This window comes from Muntiacus reevesi, chromosome X (genome assembly GCF_963930625.1).
Source record: "Muntiacus reevesi chromosome X, mMunRee1.1, whole genome shotgun sequence".
Taxonomy (NCBI): domain Eukaryota; kingdom Metazoa; phylum Chordata; class Mammalia; order Artiodactyla; family Cervidae; genus Muntiacus; species Muntiacus reevesi.
The window spans coordinates 142764973-142785991 of record NC_089271.1 but is presented as its reverse complement, the minus strand read 5'-3'; the positions used below and the strand labels follow the sequence as shown (position 1 = coordinate 142785991).

General features: G+C 45.6%; 1 protein-coding gene across 1 annotated transcript in view; it reads left to right on the top strand.

The window, feature by feature from the left end:
* Positions 1 to 7382: 7382 nt before the first annotated feature.
* Positions 7383 to 21019, top strand: part of FRMPD3 (FERM and PDZ domain containing 3) — a 46734-nt gene continuing 33097 nt past the window's right edge. Inside the window, exons 1-4 of the mRNA XM_065915570.1 lie at positions 7383 to 7432; positions 12850 to 12957; positions 15818 to 15949; positions 17901 to 18020. Of these exons, the coding sequence (XP_065771642.1) occupies positions 12853 to 12957; positions 15818 to 15949; positions 17901 to 18020 (357 nt within the window). The 5' untranslated portion in view covers positions 7383 to 7432; positions 12850 to 12852. The remainder of the gene's footprint in view (positions 7433 to 12849; positions 12958 to 15817; positions 15950 to 17900; positions 18021 to 21019) is intronic.

Here is a 21019-nt window from a genome sequence, read left to right as displayed (position 1 = left end):
CCACTTCCTAAAATTTATTTGTAACTCCAAAATCCAGACATACAGCGCTTTCCTGGTCATTTGCTGACATCCACAGAGCATGAAAAATTTGAGTCTCCCAATGTACCTGTTCCCAGCTAAGGTCAGACAAAATGATGTTCTGTCTTGTTTAGTTGTCATGCAGAGACGTCCTGAGGATGGAGATGATAGTGGGCAGTGCAGTGTAGTCCAGGAAACTCTGGCTGGGGGACAGTGGGATGGGGTTTGAATGCCAACTCTGATACCTGTTAGTGGGGCGGCTTCAGGCAAGTCACTTAACACTTCAGAACCTCATTTTCTCCTCGTGAAATAAAGAAAATCGAATCTACCAGGATGAATTGTTTTTAGAATTTAAGATTATAATCTATGTGAGACACACACACACAATCCCCCTAGGAACAATTGTTCAGTATTCATTAGTTCAGTGTTCACACAACTGTGAATAACAAAAATCAAGTGAGAGAATCTTCTCTCTTACACTGAAGTGAAAGCTCCTTGAAGACCACACCCCCCCCCAACACACGTTCACTGTTATAGCTCCTACATCACATAACAAGGTAGCACTTGATATCTCATAGGTATATGAAGACTGCTTCTTCTCATCAAACTCTCATGTGCAGGCTTGACAGTCTCCCAGAAGACAGTCTCTTCCTGATAGGTTCATGTTGTGGCTCAAGAATCTGTAAATCCATGGCTGATTCATGTCAATGTATGGCAAAAACCACTACAATATTGTAAAGTAATTACCCTCCAACTAATAAAAATAAATGGAAAAAAAAATAAGAGCCACAAGTAAGTAATTCTGATGCTCAGTAGAAACTGGGAAACATTGAACCAAACTATCTTTAAGGCTCCTGCCACTCGTACATTGTGTGGCTGGCTATGGTCTAATACGGTGGTTCTCTACCCTGGCTATACATTAGAACTTTCTGAGAACTCTTAAACATGTTGATCCTTGGGCTCTAGCCTTGACCAATTGAATTACGAGCTGTGGGGATGGAGCCCAGGTATTGATCTTTTGAAAAGGCTCCCCAAATGATTCTGATATGTAGCCAAGGTGCACAGTCTAATGTGTAGTCTCTTTCAGATGGCATTTTCTTTTTAAGAGAGTGACTCTTACCATAGCAGACCATTGGGGAGTGTTTTGAGCAGCCATAGGGATCCTTTCCCAGGGATCCTCAAACAATATTGTGTAGGTAGCCACTTATTAAGTCTATATGTATTTAAGGGTGTTCTTTAATCTTTGAGTGACCAACTATTCCCCATGATTGACTGAATATGTATTAATTTCGGTACCCTTAGACCTTGACACATCATTTGTCCTCAATAAATATTTTAAAATAAAGTACCGACTGGTGACCTAGAACAGTCCTGACAAAGCAAGTAGACAGTCCCTTCAAATGAAACTAGTTTTCTGGTTCTGAAAACAGCCTGTACCCAGAGAGTCTCAGTCCCCTCTGCTTGTCCAGAAAAAAGTCAAAATCACAGGAACCACTGCAGAAGAACTAGTTTTCCACAGAACTTCTTGAGTATAGGGCCTGGCAGACAGTAGGTACTCAAGTTCTATTTGCTGAATTGATTAATTAATTCAATACTAGCCCAGCAATCAATGATTATCTTCTTTTCTGTGCCTCCTCTGTGCTTGGTGCTAGGGGAGACACAGTAATGCAAAATGTCATCTCTTCTTTTACAACATAGTTGGAGAGATGAGTGATGGCTATGTGGATTCATAAAGGAGGACTACAGGAAATCCAGGGAGGGGAATGGCAAGGTTGGGAAAGGATTCAGGACTAAGGTAGAATTTGAGCTGGGTTTTGGAGATGGCATTTATTGAGCAAGAGGGACACCAGGGGGCCCTGACAGGTGGGGATGGTGAAGAGACAGCATGACATAGGCACAGAAATGGGAAGAAGGTGTGGGCAGAATAACTTGACTAGGTGATTGATGGGGAGTGAAGGTTATGTGTGGTTTGTGAGGGGCCTTGAAATCCAGGGAGAGGACATGTTCCCCTGTAGGCAGTCCTGAATGCAGGAAGGAAGGACCCCCAGGCCCCTTAACAGTGAGCCCCTGGAATCAGGATGGCCCTCCATAGTCCCAGGCTCCCACCCCACAGTGGTTGCTATGGGAATTGCTTATAAGTAGGTTCAGGTGTCAAAGAAAATGAGGCAGCAGAAAGGGAAATCAGGAGGCTGTTAAAGCTTCAGGAACCTGAGCTCCATGTTCTTAAAATCCTTTCACAATTATCAAAGTGGGGCCCTATCGTACACTTAAAACATTCAGCTATATACCTGTCTTCAGCCAAGATATGTGAACACAACCCTGAAATCTGTACTAATAGAGTCACCAAATTAAAAAATGGTCAAAGAATCACCAGCTGCTGAATTCAGTCCTGAGGGAGAAGGCAGACTCTCTCCTCTATTGCTTATTCCACCGAGCTGCTGGCTTCATATTTACTTCAAGGGGCTTGCAATGGCCCCAGAGGTGCTTAGAAATTCTAGTCCCGTGTTTCAAGCCAAAATTCATTTTTGCCAGAAAGGGTGCCTGTTGCAAAATGAGACTTTCAGCCACTTAGAGGAAAAATGGGGTCAGTCAAGAGCTCAGATGTCCCAGCTTTAAGGTACTCAATTAATCTATGCTTCATGGATTAGGACATTTTCAGCAATTCCTGGGCCCTACCCTCTCAGAGAGGGCTGAGAAATCTGTATTTGTTTTTGGCCATGCCACTCAGCTTGTAGGATCTTAGTTCCTGACCAGAGACTGAACCTGTGCCCTGGCAAATGACAGTGTGGAGCCCTGGTGATTCTTAACATCAGGTAAGGTTTAGAAACAGTGAGTGAGAGTATGCTAATGAGTTAGTACAGGAGTCTGTGAACTTCTTCTGTAAAGGACCATAAAGTAAATACTCTAGGCTTTGTGCTTCCCGAGGGATTCAGTGATAAAAAATCTGCCTGCAATGCAGGAGACATGTTAGGAGCTGCGGGTTCAATTCCTGGGTCAGGAAGATCCCCTGGAGAAGGAAATGCCAACCCACTCCAGTATTCTTACCTGAGAAATCCTATGGATAGAGGAGCCTGACAAACTGCAGTCCATGGGATCACAAAAGAGTTGGACACAAAGGAAATGACTTAGCACACATGCATGCAGACCATATGTGGTAGTACAGAAGTAGCCATAGGCAATGCAGAAATGAAGAGAATGGCTGGGTTCTAATAAAGCTTTATTTATAAAAAAACAAGTGGTAGACAGGAGCTGGCCCACACAGGCCCATAATCTACTGGCCTCTGAAGTGTGTTCATTACTCCTTCCAGGTACCACATTTGAATTTGGGCCAGGGCCTTCCCAATTCTTAATACTTTAGTTCATATGGGAGTATAAAGAACTTCAGGCCCCATAGTTGCACTTTAAAGATGCTTTGGGACAGGGCAACCTTTGAGAGCCGCTCATGTCACACTGCAAGGCAGGCGTCATCTGTGTCAAAGCACAAGGCTAGACATGACTCCGTGACATATAGCAGCTGGCAATGAGTGAGTCACTGTCAGTGATCGAAGCTGAAGACCGAGAATAGGATGGAATCTTAGAAACCAACAGGCAGGGGTCAGTGAGGAATGAGGCACAAACAAGCTGAAAATGGCTGTACAACAGACACTGGAAATGACTAAGATCCTTGAAAATACTGGCACTCCCACTTTCTGATTTTGCTCCTATAAATATCTGAATTTTTTGTTGTTCTATCTCTAGGACAGGATCTAATCATGGACTTTTGGTAGAGGTAGCAAAGAGGCCTTCCCACCTGCCTATAGGGTACCAGTTAGGGTTCTTTATTTGCCCAAATCCATTCACTGGAACCAAGATAGAACCAGACCATTGAACAAAAGACCAGGAATGGACTTCCAGCTTCAGTCCACTGCAGGGGATTATATAGCTAATCCAAGACTCAGAAAATCTAGGTTCTCTGTTTCGATCCACTACTTAATTATTTTGACACTTTGAATAAACCATAGCCTCTTCCCTGGGTTCCATTTCCTATATAAAATGAAGGGCGGACTACATGGCCCATTCAGGTCTCTAGAGATGCCTCATTCCACACTGTGCATGAGGATATTTGAGGACGACAGATGATCACAAGAGAAAAGACAAGATGAGTGTCGGGTGGAACAAAGAGTTCCCCTACCTTGTATCTGGCACCTCCAGTGGAAATGGGACTACTGTGGAGACGAGTCAAGCAGAGCTGCCTGAACAGAGCTACAGGTCTTTCTACCTCGCCCCTTCCCTTGCTCCTGCCATAGCCCACGCCACCCCCCACCGACCCCACCCCCAGGATATGAGCACCAAGCTGTGTAACACAAAGGCATTTCTGGACTCCTGTGAACAATCGATACTATAATCACTTTCTGCAACGATCTCCAGCCCTGGATTTCTTTGTGTTATATTGTCTGCTGCCAACAAATTGTCCCTGTGGCTCAGGATGAGAAGTCTAAGATTCCTTTAGCACAGTGGTTCCCAAACTTAGCTGTATTTTGAAATCATTCGAAGCTTAATACCTGGGCCTATCCTCAGGAATTTGACGTCATTGATCAGGGGTGGGGTCTGGGTACTGGTGCTTTGTAAAGCTCCTCCCTCCAGTGTTTCTGCCCTCTAGCCAGGACGGAGACCCACTACCTGAGGTTCGGCTGGACTCGGGTTGAACAGGTGGCTTTCTGCGATCTGCCCTCCGTGGGGAATGAGATTGTTGGCTCCAGAAGAGAACACAGCTGGGACCAGGGCCCCGGAGCTGATGAGGACGTTTGTTTCTGGTGTGTCTTTATCTTAGGGCCCTGCCCTCCTGTAGCTGATCTGGTAAATGAATCTCAACTACAATATTAAGGGCAGAAAATTGCTTAATGTATTGCCTTCCCACCTGGCAGGGACCCTTCAGGGCTGGGAACACAAAGGAATGCTTGATTCTAGGACTCACAGGCTGCGTGCAAGGCTGGTAGTAGTGGTGGTTTGAAAGAGCCCCAAACCTGATTTCCTCCTTCCTTACTGGAGAGGTTGTGCTCAGAGAGGCAGCTGGGGGCTGCGTCAGGTAGGGCCTTGTGCATGCATGCATGCTAAGTCATTTCAGTCGTGTCCGACTCCAGGGGATCTTCCCGACCCAGGGATCGAACCTGTGTCTCTTATGTCTCCTGCATTGGCAGGCAGATTCTTTACCACTAGTGCCACCTGGGAAGTCCAGACCTTCTAAGCCATGGCAAAAACTTGGGATTTTGTTCCACCGGAAAGTTTTGAACAGACAGGGTCTGGCTTGCATTTTAAAAGGATGCCTCTTTCTGCTGTGTGGAAAATGGTACCAGAGGCTGGCAGCCGGAGGAGGGAGGCTAGTTTGGAGTCTCCTGCAAGAATACAGTTAAAACATGATGGAGGCTTGCGCCAGGATGGTAATAATGGTGCTATGATGACAAGCGAGTAGATTCTGGCTAGATTCTGAAGATAGCACCAAGAAGTTATGTTGATGGATCGGTTGTGGGAGGTGAGAAAAAGAAAGGAGTCAACTGGAAGACTGGAGATGCCATCTACTGAGATGAGGGAAAGGACTTCCCTGGTGGCTCAGACGGTAAAGAATCTACCTGCAATGTGGGAGACCTGGGTTCAGTCTCTGGGTCAGGGAGATCCCCTGGAGAAGGGCTTGGCAACCCACTTGAATACTCTTGCCTGGAGAATTCCATGGACAGAGAGCCTGGCAGGCTACAGTCCATGGGGTCACAGCAAAACTGTTCAAAGCCTTCCAGTGGAACAAGATCCAAAGTTTTTGCCATGGCTTACAAGGTGGCACTAGAGGTAAAGAGTCTGCCTGCCAATGCAGGAGACATAAGAGATACAGATTCGATCCCTGGGTTGGGAAGATCCCCTGGAAGACGGCATGATAACCCATTCCAATATTCTTGCCTGAGAAGTCCATGGACAGACGAGCCTAGCAGGCTACAGTCCATAAGGTCACACAGAGTTGAACATGACCAGAATGACTTAGCACGCACACATGGACACACAAGGCCCTACCTGACGCAGCCCCCAGCTCCCTCTCTGAGCACGACCTCTCCATCTCTGCGCTCACTCAGCTGTGGCCACACTTGGCTTCCTGACTGTTCCCCATGCACCCCAGTCCTCCTCCCACCTCAGACACTTTCTTGTTCTTTCTGTTTGGAAGGCTCTTTCTCCATATATCCTCATGGTTGTCTCTCCCTCACTTCCTTCAGACCTCTGCTTAAATGTCACCTCCTGAAAGAGGTCTTCCCTGCCTGTCTTGTCTAACACCCCCACCACTCTCACCCTCATGACTTCAATCTCTGCTGTAGTCCCTCAGTCTGCTCAATTTGTTCTCATAGCCCTTATTTGCCTCCTAAGAGGTGTTGCAGTATTTCTTGTCTGTCTGTCTGTCCCTGCTAGGATAAGCACTCCTTGAGGCCAGAGAGTTTTGTCCATCTTATTCACTGCTAGATCCTCGTCAGGTAGAACAGTGTTTGGCACAGAGTGGGCCCTCCCAAAATTTGTTACACGAATGAATAAATGCCCCAGAGACATGAGGGTGCCCCTCACTAGGATTCCTGCATTTTCCCAATTCACAGTGCACCCAGGAAAGACTCAGTTTCCAGCATTTACTAACCATGCGTCCTGTTGAATTTGTGGGAGATTTCAAAAATGAGAGAGCCTAGCTGATTATTTGAGTGTCTCTTACAGAGTTGGATGAACAAAGTAGTAGAAAGCCCAGAACTAGGAAGCCAGGGCACCTGGGTAAAATCTCTAATGTCTCTTTTGTCAAATAGTGTAAAAACTGTGGATAAATCATTTTGGCATGCTAGGCCTCCTGTCTTTTGCATCTAAAATAATATTTTCTATGAGCCTCCTTCCTAGGGGCAGGACATATCTTTGAAATGAATAAGATTATTTCCGTAAATCCTTTGCAATGTTCATATTCAGATGTAATAAAAACCACCATTTAGGTATATCTCACATTAAGGAAACCAAATATATAAAATTTCAGTGTACGTTATTACAAAGAATTTTTGCAAACTCCCCTAGGCCTAGAGCATTAATAATGGGATTCAATTTACTCAAATTTGATTCATGCCCAGCTTACTCAGAACATACCAATCATCTAAGGAAGCACTTGGCACATTGCCTTGCACCTAGTAGGGAATCAATACTTATTTATTGGCTTATTGATCCACAAGGCAAAGGGGGGTACCCGTACTGAGACGTCTTAACTCCATGCAGCAAATGTCAGGTTTTCTCCAAGGATGGTGAACTCATGAGCCCTCTCTGTTTTTTCCAGTCCCCCAAATCTGCCTTCATCAGTGCGGCAAAGAAGGCCAAGCTGAGATCCAATCCTGTGAAGGTCCGATTTTCCGAGCAGGTGGCAGTTGGAGAAACAGATGCAGTAAGTGAGCTTTCGCCTCCTCCCCTCAGCCCTTGGCCAGAGTCAGCCAGGCCATCAAAGTATCCCTCTGGGCCAGTTGCTCATCTGCCACTCCTCGAAGTGGACAACATTATGAAGGGGTTGGAGGGGCGACCTTGGGGCTCTCGGAGGGGAGTGAGTGAGGGGTGTGTGGCATCCAGAGAAGTCCTGGGCATCGTGGGGAGAAGGAATATATATCAATTCACTAAGAATCCTCATGGTACTTCAAGAAATTTCCACCTCTAGCACAGTACTCAGAACAAGTGCTCCATAAACATCTTTTGGCTACTTGATAGAAACAGGAAGGAAGTAGTGGTTTTCTGAAGATGCAGCGAAATTGAGCCCTTGGCATGTTGAAGTGATCCTGCAACTCCAGGTCTAAACTGGAGAAGACTGGGCAGTGAAGGGCGAAGCAGACTACGGGAAATGATATAGACTCTCATTAAGTCACAGAACTTTTATTAATATTAGATGCCTGCTGTGTTCCCAGCACTACAAGGGATACAAAATAGATACCTGTTCCCTGCCTCTGGATTCCTCTCAGTGATGTTGGGAGGACAGGTGACTCAGATTGAGACAGTATAGAATCCACCGCTGGGTGGTAGGGCTTTGAGGAGCAGGTGATGTTTGACCACCACCATGCAGCAGCCAGTCTGGAGGGGTCATGGCCAGCCCACTGTCTTTCTCACTGCCTTGTGGGGTTAACATGAACTGAGCTGTCTGCTTCAGATAAGCAAATGACAAGAGGTGGGTGGAACACATAAAGGTGTGTATTAGGCGGCCATGGATGATAACTCCAAGTCCTCTAGGAGTCGGCAGAAGTTGGTGATATCCCTGGGGGTGGGTGGGAGGAGGCCAGCAGAGCTAACAGGTGCTGTGTGCTTTCACAGGCTGTCATGGACTGGGCTCTCGGGAGGCCCATGGCATTTCTGTAGTGAAGCACAGCTGCAGCTGAGACAAGGTAGGAGGCCCAGCCTGAGTGGAGAATCAGTGGGGCACCAGCACCCCTCTAGTTCTTTGAGGCAGAGCCACCCAGAGGACGGGATGGATAGAGGTCAGAGATGTCTTACCACTCAATTTCCCTGACCCTTATCCTCAAACTCTGCCAAGAACCTCCTCCCTCCCCATTTAAGGAAGACTGTGAAGCCCAAGGAACAACTGGGCCCCACTGGCTAACCCATCTGAATAATTGGTGCCTGGGCTCCATGTCAGTCTTAGCAAAAAAGGTTGAGGAGAAGCAGGGGCCACAGAGAGGAAAGGGAGCTGTGTGGAGTCCTTGTACGTCAGCTTAGGTACAAGTCACTAAGGGTACATTTGTGTCCTGAACCCTGAACACCCAAAGGAAATGAGACCGAATTTGGAGAGTCTAGGTGGGGGCTAGTGATAAAGAACCCACCTGCCAATGCCGGAGACATAAGAGAGGTGGTTTGATCCCTGGGTCAGGAAGATCTCCTGGAGGATAGGGCATGGCTACACACTCCAATTTTCTTGCCTGGAGAATCCCATGGACAGAGGAGCCTGGCGGGCTACAGTCCATAGTGTCGCAAAGAATCAGACAGGACTGAAGAGACTTAGCACACACGATAGACAGGTGCAGCTTCTCCCATCTCAGTGAAGTGAAAGTTGCTCAGTCATGTCTAACTCTTTGCGACCCTATGGACTATACAGTCTATGGAATTCTCCAGGCCAGAATTCTTTTTTATTTTTTTTTTCAGTGGGTTTTGTCATACATTGATATGAATCAGCCATAGAGTTACACGTATTCCCCATCCCGGTCCCCCATCCCACCTCCCTCTCCACCCGATTCCTCTGGGTCTTCCCAGCCCACCAGGCCCGAGCACTTGACTCATGCCGCCCACCTGGGCTGGTGGTCTGTTTCACCACAGATAATATACATGCTGTTCTTTCAAAACATCCCACCCTCACCTTCTCCCACAGAGTTCAAAAGACTGTTCTGTACTTCTGCGTCTCTTCTTCTGCCCTGCATATAGGGCCATCGTTACCATCTTTCTAAATTCCGTATATATGTGTTAGTATACTGTATTGGTCTTTATCTTTCTGGCTTACTTCACTCTGTATAATGGGCTCCAGTTTCATCCATCTCATTAGAACTGATTCAAATGAATTCTTTTTAATGGCTGAGTAATATTCCATGATGTATATGTACCACAGCTTCCTTATCCATTCATCTGCTGATGGGCATCTAGGTTGCTTCCATGTCCTGGCTATTATAAACAGTGCTGCAGTGAACATTGGGGTGCACGTGTCTCTTTCAGATCTGGTTTCCTCGGTGTGTATGCCCAGAAGTGGGATTGCTGGGTCATATGGCAGTTCTATTTCCAGCAGGCCAGAATTCTAGAGTGGGTAGCCTTTCCCTTCTCCAAGGGCTCTTCCCAATCCAGGGATTGAACCCAGGTCTCCCACATTGCAGGTGGATTCTTTATCATCTGAGCCACAAGGGAAGCCCAAGAATACTGGAATGGGTAGCCTATCCCTTCTCCAGCGGATCTTCCCAACCCAGGAATCGAACTGGGGTCTCCTGCGTTGCAGGCAGATTCTTTACCAACTGAGCTATCAACATCACGGAAAAACCCACCAAGGCCTGGTCACCCAGTGAAGAATCCTATCCCTCCTCCTTCCATTCTTTCCCCCCTTTTTCCTCCCCTTTATTCCTCTCCCTTGTGTTCTCCCCTCCACCATGACTCACCTCTCCATATGTCACATCTAGCCACAGGCAGAAGCAAGCCCCCACTCCAGACCAATCTAGACATAAATGCCCCAGAGTGGCTAGAACCCAGCCCAGGTTACTCTGTTGCTCCTGGTCAGGTAAACCAGGGGTGGTGGGAGGCTCTTGTTTGGGAGAGACCTAGACATCAACCTTCCCACCCTAGCTGTGCTCAGGAAATGACCCGATATCACAACACCCCCCTGCCACCAGCGTGGACCATAGCAGCCTCCCCATTGTTTAGGTCCTGAGTGGGGGGTGCGGGGTGTCCAGGCCCAGGTGATTCCAGAATCCCTTTCTCTTGGTGTTCCAGACTTTATTAAGCAACAAGAGCAAAAATAAATCCTGTGGGCGTTCCTTGCCAACTCTATTTTTAAGCAAAATCAATTAAGTAATTATCTGAGTCCAACCAGTGTGCTAAATAAAACCTGCCACCACGAGCGTCATCATCCTGGGAATCTGGGGCCTCTGGGCTTGGTGGGAGCGAAGCATCTTGGGATCAGGGAGAGAACCAGGAAGTCACTTTTCAAACTTTAGATCTCATCACTCCCCACTGTGGCTTAACTCCATCAGGAAATGACCTGATGGCACAACAGCACCACCCCCTCCTCCTACCACACCCTGACCCCATGACAGTCACCAGATCTGGACTGTTCTTGTCTGACCTCTCTGATGGTCCATGCCTGCCATCTCCTTTACAATCAAAATCCAATTCACCTCATCTAGGAGACGTTAACTTATACCTTTTGGTTTGTTTTGGTTTTATTGTTCTCTAGTGGATCATGTGTGTGTGCCACATCACTGTAAGAGTGTAAGTCTTGGAGTTCCCTGGTGATTTAGTGGTTAAGAATCCACTTGCCGGTGCAGGGGTCACAGGTTCAATCCCTGGTCGAGGAAGATCCTATATCCCACGGAGCAACTAAGCCATGCACCACTACTGCTGAGCCCATGCTCTGCAACAAGAGAAGCCACCACACCTAAAGAGTAGCCCCTGCTCACCAGCAACTAGAGGAAGGCTGCTTGCAGCAACTAAAACCCAGCACAGCCATAAATAAATATTTTTTTTTAAAAAAGAGTATAAGGCTAGACCCTGGTCCTCTGCTTTTGCTGTACCCCCATGAGGCTTAGTATAGTGCTGAGTGTATAGCAGAGGCTCAGAGAATTCAGGACACTGCACGTCTGAGGCAGCTTTTCAGGTCCTCTAGAACTGATGATGTTAGCCCAAGGAAATGGTTGAATTCCATAATGAGTCTAATCAAGTAAGCACATATTAAGCACCTCCTGCTCATATGTTCAGCAGCCATTTATTGAGCACCATCTGTGTGCTGGGAACTCTGCTCAATGTCGGGGCCACAAAGATTGAGTAGGACATAGTCACACTGCTGAGTTAACTGTTTGGTTACAAAAGACACACATTCTTCAAAAAGAGCACTGGGACTTCCCTGGAAGTCTAGTGGTTAAGACTCCATGCTGCCAATGCAGGGGATGTGGTTTCCCTTAGTCAGGGAACTAAGATCCCACATGCCACACAGTGTGGCCAAAAGATAAATAAATTATTTTTAAAAATGAATGCATAAGGAAATACTTAAATATTTAAGAGCACTTAGAGAGGTGTGTGAAGGACAAGGAGGTCTGGCATGCTGTAGTCCATGGGGTGGCAAAGAGTTGGACATGACTTAGCGACTGAACAACAACAACTGATAGGTGTGTATAAGTTGCTAAAGGATCAATGTGGGAACACCAGGTTCAAGTACCTGATGATATTAAACAGGCTTTACAGAATTCATATTTAAGCTGGGTTTTGAAGGATGAGTAGGAGTTTTCGAGGTATCAAAAGAAGGAGGCAGAGGGAGCAGTCTTTATTTAATAAAGGTTTATCAATAACCTAACATGAATCACTCTATAAATACAGAAATGCCTAAGCCAGGAAAGCTTTAAGGAGTTGTCAGGTGTTTAAAACTGGGCTTTGCAAGTGGTTCTCAATCAGGGTCAGTACTGCCCACTCTCAGAGAGCTTTTGGGAATATCTGGAGGGTGTTTGGGGTCATGCCAATGATTTGGCCTGCTATTGCATTTAGTGTCTCAGAGTCAGAGATGCTAAATGTCCTTCGGGGAGTGAGGCAGTCCTCAAATGATGAGTTGCTAGAGGTATACAGGCATGAAAGAACAGTGTGGGTACCAGGAGTGATAAGACATGACTGGAGAAATAGGCATGGACTAGGTCAGAGAAGACCTCAGATGCTTGGACAGAGGGAGACTGGCAGGGCAAAGGCATGGAAGTGATCTCAATGTGTGAAGGGCCCAGTGGAAAGGAAGGAGGCAGGAGATAGGAGCCAGTGAGTAGGTGGGTTCCTAAGACCTCCCATCAGCCCTTCAGTGTGTGGTGGTCTCTATTGGCCAAGCCCCCTCTGAGCTGTGGAGCTTTGAGCTACAGTAGACCGTGGATGTGCTGTGACATCAAATGAAGGGTGAGCTTTGGATATGGCCCATTGTCTTCTTGGAGAATTTGCTTTTGGTCTCTGTGTAATGTTATCTTTGATAAGTTCTTTTGTCTGTCTCTGTCCTTCCATACCTTTGGCTCCCTCTCCTTCAGTCACTCTTTTCTCTTCCTTTCCACATCCCTCCTCTGGCTTCCTTCCTCCTTCTAAATGAGCCCCCTGCTTGTCCTTTCACAGAAAATGATGAAGAAAGAAGCTCTCCTCCTCATCCCCAATGTCCTGAAGGTTTTCTTAGAAAATGGGCAGATCAAGTCGTTCACATTTGATGGCCGGACTACTGTTAAGGTACCCACAAAGTCTCCTCTCACGGGTTGGTACTGTATTCTCTGGAGCACACACAGCCACTGGTCTCAGAGTTCCTCTGAGTCTGCACAGAGCTGCTCACTGCCAGAGCAAGGTGCTCTTGGTCTTTGACCTCCTGCTCCCGGAAGTACCTAGTTGTAAAAATATACAGTCCTTGGATGATTGTGGTGGGGCAAAGTTGCCTGCCCAACTGTGTGCTAGTGATTGTAAATGTGTGTGTGTGCATACATGTACATGTGCATGTGCATGTATGTGTGTAGGCATGCACGTGTGCACACATCTGTTAACTGCTTTGTGTCATGTTACCCTGAGTCCTTCATGACTTTTAGGAGCTAAGGAGTGTGAAGATCATTAAACCATTTATAAAGCAAAAGTGATTTGTATCGATATAATAACACCTATGCAAGTTACACACACAAATCAACAAAACATCTCTCAGGAGATTAGCTTAGCCATGCCTTGCTTTTTAAATAACAACCAGCTCTTAAGCACTGAACCGAGATTGAAAAAAGTCCACCAACAGTCCCTTTGGCTATTCCTTTCATAGGAAGAGCAACTGAAGAGCTCTATTCTTAACAGCTCAGCCAGGCATCTGGAAATTGTAGTGATTCCCTTAGTCCTAAGGAGGAGAGGCATGTACCATTAACCACCGGGATCTACTCTGCTCTGGGACAGAAATATCTGTTCCTGCTTCTTCTGGACTCTCTCCAGAAAGAAAATGCCATCCTCAGAGTGAATGTTTCCACCCAGTTATTGCTTCCCAGAGCCTGGCAGGCTGCAGTCCATGGAGTCGCAAGAGTCGGATACAACTTAGTGACTGAACAACAAGACTGCCAGGCAGCTACAGCACCTGCCCAAAAAACCACTTGGCCCAGGGCTCTCCTGAGGTACCCCTTCTGGGACCAACACAACCCTATACTAAAGCAAGCTGTGGGCCAGGAAACTTTCCTTAAGAGGAGTTACCAGGTGTTCAGAATTGACTGCCAGCGATTCTCAGCCTGGGTCAGCATTGCCCCCTCCCAGGTAGTTTTTGGGAATGTCTGAGGGTTTTGGGGAATGTCTGAGGGTATGTGGGGTCATCACCATGGTTTGGCGTGCTACTGGCATTTAGTGTCTCAGGGTCAGAGATGCCAAGTGTCCCACAAGAAACGGGATAGTCGCCAAATGATGAAGAATTGTCCTGTCCAAAGTGCTAGTAGCAGCCGAGTTGCAAAACCCTGGGCTTTATTTAACCTGTGTTGATTAAACTGAGAGTTTCTTTGGAAGGCTTAGGCCTGGGTGGATTCCCCAGGGAACCTAGGACTAAAACACACTCCCAAAGGTGTCCTGAGGTGGTCTCTTGATTGTTGAAGGCTTCTGTCTATGGGACAGACATTAAAACTAAGTCACCTAATGATGTCCAAGTGCCCTCCCAAGTCCAAGTCCAAGCAGTGGGTATGTGTGTGTCAGAATCTTCCTGTGTGTTACATCATGGACTGGTATGGCTGTTGTTGATCTGTTCCCACACTGGAGCATTTACCACTCTCTTTTGCTGAGTAGCTTCTCCGAGCATTCTCTCCCCTCACAATGTCACCACCATTGGTGCTTCCAGGTAGCCCCAGCTTTCCAAAACAATGGCGGCCCCTGGCTGGTGACCATACCCTGACTTCAGGGTGCACTGGCTCTTCATTGGAACTTGAACAGGCTGCCAAGCCACTTGTCCCGGAGAGGTACCTGGGTGAATTGACAGCCTGGCACAGGGGCCATTACACTTGTAACACAATTTGGCAATCACCAGCTTGGCCATCCACAGTCCCACTGCAGCTGAACGGCAAAGACAACCTCATTTGTCTGTGCCAGCACTCCAGCAACACTGGGACCTCTGTGACTACTTGCATAATACAAAGAGATACTCTCAAGTACCCGCCAGTTTCCAGCCTAGCATTTGAATAGCAAACCAGCTTTCAGTGTTCACTGAGGGGCTTGTTTGGCAACCCTGGCTAGAAGGGAGCTTTGCATTCCCAAGTTTGCTTCTCTCTGGCCCTTGGAGACTTGAACCACGCTGACTCTAGGAATACACATGTTGGAGGCCGGTGTATGCCAAAGTCACAGCAGATAGATGGGAAGTCTCAGAACTGACATGTGGGCAGCCCCCACAGATCTGTTCCAGACACCCTAATATTAAAAGGCGGGCAGCTGAGCAGACGGAGCTCGGAAGTCGTCAGATTCCTGACTGTACATAGAACATGTGATGTGTTCCTCTACATGGACACATTTTTCAAGTTGCTAAATTGATCATCTCTAAAAGCCAGTGACAAAGATGAATATTTTGCCAGTAACTGCAAGTCATTCTAATTTAGATGATGAATCCAGAAATCATGTACCTTTGAAATCATGTAATTGTGACCTTGGCTTTTGTTGATTCCTAAGTAGAGTTGCTGGACAAACCAGAGGGAACATCCTCATTTACATGAGAAGCTGAGGGAAGAACCCACACCACACCTGGCACTAAGGACAGGCTCAGGAGATCATTGGTTGAATGGAGAGGGGGGAGGGGGAGGAAGGGCCATGACCTTCTTTTGCCATCTGCATGGACCAGCCAAGTTCAGAAAGACCTCCCTTCACCCCTTCTATGTTCTCCAGGGCCCACGCCTCTGAACAACACTCCTAGGTCACTCTCCTCATCCTGGAGCCCTGTGCCTGGGCCACCCTGAAGGCCAGTGGCTCTGTCTGGCCCACTTTCCCACCCTCAGCCTTCTTCCCAGGACTCTCTTGATGTTCAGTCCCCTTCTGCCATGTTGGGTGCAGAAAGTATCTTAGAGCTGGAAGGGATCTCTCTCTCAAGGCTCTTTTGTCTTCACAGGATGTGATGGTGACATTACAGGACCGGCTTTCCCTGAGGTACATTGAGCACTTTGCTCTTGTCCTTGAGTATGCTGGACCAGAACAGAACCACAAGTTCCTGCTTCTCCAAGACAAGCAGCCCCTGGCTTATGTAAGTAATTCCTCTGTCACAGCTTCATAGCTTTACAAGTAGCCTCTAGTAGACAAGAGGCCACCAGGCAATCTCTTACTAGAAAATTCATCATGACTTACTCAACCAGCTCCTAGAAGTCCCAGTTCTCAATCAAGGTCTGTCCCAACCACCCACAGAGGCCTTTAAAAATGTCCCTTGGGTGACTTTCCTGGAAGTCTGGTGGTTAAGACTTCACCTTCCAATATAGGGGGTATGGGTTTGATCCCTGGTCAGGGAGCTAAGATGCCACATGCCTCATGGCCAAAAATTAAAAAAAAAATTAAAAACCACATAACAGAAGTAATCTTGTAACAAATTCAATAGAGACTTTAAAAATGGTCCATATCCAAAAAAATTTTTAAGAAAATGTCTCTTGGGAATTCCCTGGTGGTCCAGTGGTTAGGACTCCCTATGTTTTCACTGCTGAGGGCCCAGGTTCAATCCCTGCTTGGGGAACTAAGACCCCACAAGCCACTCAGCTCAGCCTAAATAAATAAATTCTGTAAAATGTCTCTTGTAACCTAAAAAAGGCATGACGGTTGTTAGTCTTGGTGGTCACTAGTAGGGAAGGCGTGGAGTGGCAATTCATTGTGTGGAAGGCTGAGTTGAAGAGCAGTGTCAACTCCACCATCTCATGGAGTCCCTGCCTGCTAGATTTTTCTGCCTTTGAGAGGACACTCAACCTTCAAATCAGGGCTGTAATATGGAAGGGTCAGCTAGTGGAGTCTAGTGAAACCCCCTGAGGCTGACACATGGGGACTGGGGATGGGCTGAGTGAAGCCAAGAATGGACAGTCACCCATGTCGCCCATGTGACACCCATGTCAAGTTCCAAAGTAGAGTAGGGGAAAGTGTCTTATCTTCCCAGCCTATGGAAAAAAGCCAGTGAAATCCAGGATTGCTAGATAGCATTTCACTAATGGTGATTCACCAAGAAGAGGAAGACAGGCAACCAGGGCCAATCAGTATTCCCAGGGAGTGCAGACTTCCCTGGCAGTCCAGTGGTTAAGAGTCTGTTCTCCTAATGCAGGGGACACCGGTTTGATCCTTGATCAGGGAACTAAGATCCCACATGCCACATGGCATGGCCAGAGAAAGAAAGAATTTCTTATTTGCTTTAAAAAAAGAATATTCCCAGAGAGGGAGAGAAGGAGTTGGAGAGGGATGGCCAGAAAGAAATGTATAAAGGAAGCAAAGCAAAAGCTGAATTTAGACACACCAAAATGAAAAGATATAAGAGAGAAGAATTCTTCAAGGGTAGTTCTCAGCCAAATGCAGTCCAGAGACTTAGGTTCCCACCTATGAAGGAAAAAAGGTGGATGTCCTGCCTGGATGGAGGCCTAATCACCTCCCTGCCCATCAGGGGAGCTTATGGATCCAATTGGTCTCTTGTTCCAAATGGGATTTTTAAGCATTTTTATTACCCCCCAAAAATCTCAAACATACACCAAAGTAGAAGGAATTGGATATTGAACCCTCATTACCCATCCCAGCTTCAGCAGTTACTGGTATATTGCCAGCTTGTTTCAGCTACACCTCCAAATAGGATTTTAAGTCTTTGATTTGGTTGCTCATCAGCAACTTCCTCTGCCAGAGGCTGAGCCCCTCTGCAAGGCAAAGGCCCCACAGCAAGAAGAGTCAGAGAAGTTGCTGGGAGCCCTTTCTTCCTAACTTGTGTCCTGGGCCTTTGGTTGTTGATAAAGACCAAGTCATGGATCAGTGGTTTGAAAAATTCTAATCACTTTGGGTCAGAAGGGCAGAAAAGACTCGGCTCCTCATCACTTTTCCCAAGGATAATTGGAATCAGCCAGGCAGAAGACAGAGTAGGAAATAGCACCTAGCTCTGCCCGGGGGGCCCTGAGCAGGCTCCTGCCACCCCAGCTATTGATTCCTGATCTCTTTTCCTCCCACCTCTCACTTCCGGGATTCAGGTAGTGCAGCGGACACACTATCATGGAATGAAATGCCTCTTCCGGATAAGCTTCTTCCCCAAAGATCCCGTGGAGCTGCTGCGTCGGGATCCTGCTGCTTTCGAGTACCTATACATCCAGGTAGAATCTGGTTTGGGGATACACAGACAAACAGACCAATGGACAAACAAGCATGCAGGCTGCTCTGCTGTCACAATAAAGTCACTATGTAAATCTTTCCAACCTTCAGGTAGCTCTTTCCTTTTTGGCTACCGTGGTAAGGCATGGTCAAGTTGGTTGGCCTGGCAAATTGGGCTGTCTGGGGTGTCAGTCTGTTTGTCTAGACAGGTCCCATCAACTTTCAGGAGAAAGCAACCCTGGTAACTCTGGCATCTTCACAGGATATCCTGGTTTAACAAGTGCATTTGGGTACCAGGAGGCCCCACTCCTCAGTTCTAAGCTCCAGTAAGGAGACAGTTCCCAATTCAGTTCATCCAGAAACATTTGCCAAGCACTTACTCTGGGCCAGGCCCTGTGCTAGGTGCTGGCAATCAAGGTGATCAAAGAACTGTCACAGATTGCTAGAACTCAGACAGATATATGCACAAATAAATACAAGACAGTGTGACAGGCACTATGAGAATGGCAGGGTACAATGTCAGTAGGGGTACTCAGAAAGCAATTTGCCAACTCTTCTTGGGTGGGGCATAGTGAAGGCTTCACAGTGGAAGGGATAGATGCATGCTCTTAGCCTTGAAGGATGAGTGAATGTTTGCTGGATGCAGAGATGGATGTTTGGTTCAGATATTTTGGAATTTGGTGACAAGACCTTGTCCACCCTGCCTTTCCCCTTTATGATGATGTGTTCAGCTATATTCCCTTTTTATACTGAAGATGGCTTTAGTGAGGTCTAATTGATACATAGCAAACTACATATATTTAAAATGACAATTTGATAAGTTTTGACATATGTTTATATCCATGAAGCCATCACCACAATCAAGATATTAAACACATCCAACACCCCCCAAAGTCTCCTAAGGCTCCTTTGTAATTCGTACCCCCATCCCCAGGCAGCCACTGACCTGCTTTCTGTCACTGTAAATTAGTTTTCATTTTCCAGAGTTTTATAGGAACGAAATCATACAGTATAAACACTTATTTTGATCTTGCTTCTTTCACTCAGCATGATTTTGAGGCCAACTCATGTTGTTGTGTATATCAGTAATTCATTCATTTTTATTGTTGAGTACTATTCTATGGTATGGATGTGCAAAAATTTGTTTACCAGTCCACCTACTGATGGATATTTGGGTTGTCTGGTTTTGGCTACTACAAAAAAAAGTTCTATGAACATTCATGTACAAGTCTTTGTATGATATATGCTTTCTTTTCTCTTGGGTAAATACCTAAGAATGGAATGCCTTGATCATATAGTAGATCTGTCTTTCCTTAATTTCTTGAAGAAATTCCAATACTGTTTTCCAAGGTGACCATGCCATTTTACATTCACACCAGCCCATGTGCTAGAGTCCCAGTTTCTCTACACCCTCATCAGCACTTGGCAGTAATTTTAAATTTCCATCATTCTAATAGGGTATAGAAGTATCTCATTCTGGTTTTCATTTGCATTTCCCTAATGACTAATGATGTTGAGCACCTTTTCATGTGCCTCTTTGTCATCATGCATCTTTTTTGGTGAAGTATCTATTCAAATCTTTTGCCCACTTTTTAAGTTGGGGTTGTTTGTTTACTTATTACGGAGTTTTGAGAGTTATTTGTGTATTCTAGATACAAGTTGTTTATTGGATGTTTTATTTGCAATTATTTCATCCCAGTCTCTAAACAGTGTCTTTCACAGAGCAGAAGTTTGAAGTTTGATGAAGTCCAATTTGTCAATTTTTTTGTTTTTTTTATGGATTGTGCTTATGGTGTCATATTTAAGAATTCTTTGCAAGCCCAAGGTCACAAAGATTTTGCTATTATTTTTTTTCTAAAAGCATTATCATTTTAGGCTCTACATTTAGGTCTGTAATTCATTTTGAGTTAACTTTAGTATGTGGTACAAAGTATTAATCAAAGTTCTTTTTTTTCCATATGGATATCCTATTGTTCCAAACAATTTATTAAAAAGAGTGTCCTTTCTTCCCATTAGTTGCCTTTGTGCCTATGTGAAAAATCAGTTGTCTGTATATGTGTGGGTCATTTCTGCAGTCTCTATTCTATTCTGTTGATTTGCTTGTTGATCTTTATGCTACCATCACACTCTTTTGATTACTGAGGCTTTTTATTGATTATTATTTTTTTATTGATTACTGAAGCATTTTAACAAGTCTTAAAATCAGGTAGTGTTTGTCCTCCAAATTTGTTCTTTTTCAAAACTGTTTTGGCCATTCTAGGACCTTTGCATTTGTGTGTAAATTTCAGAATTAGCTTGTTAGTTTCTATCCCAAACCTGCTGTGCTTCTGATTGAGATTGTGTTGAATCTATATATTGGTTTGAATCTTCCAACCCATGAGGACAGTGTATTTCTGTATTTCTTATGGTCTTCTCTAATTTTTCTCAACAGTGTTTTGTACTTTTCAGTGTGTAGGTCTTTCACATGTTTTGACAGATTGTCCTTAATAATTTCATGTTTTTGATGCTACTAGAAATGGTTTTGATTTTCAATTTTAGTTTCTGATGGTTGCAAACATGTAGAAATATAGTTGGTTTTGTACACTGATTATGTTGATACTGAAATATTGATTATATCCTGCAACCTTGTTGACTTATTAGTTCTAGTAGATTTTTTTGTTGATTCTGTTGGATTTTCTACATAGATGATCATTGATGAAGCATTCCTTTTACACTCTCTCCTCTGCTATAGTGATACCACCATGGCTCTCTAGTCTCTTAGCTTATTCTGGTTCCACCTCAACACAATGGGCAACTGGTCTAACCTAGGCTGATCCTTGATAGCTGGGATTCTGACCTTCAAGGCCTATGGGTTGTCTTACCTTTGACCATTAATTCCAGGAGATCCTTTTTAAGATAGCATAGGGAAGACTGACTCATTATTGCTTTTGATCTTCAGACACCAAGGAAAAGAATATCTGCCCCATGCCTGCCATCCATCTCTCACTGTGGGCTTCTGGGC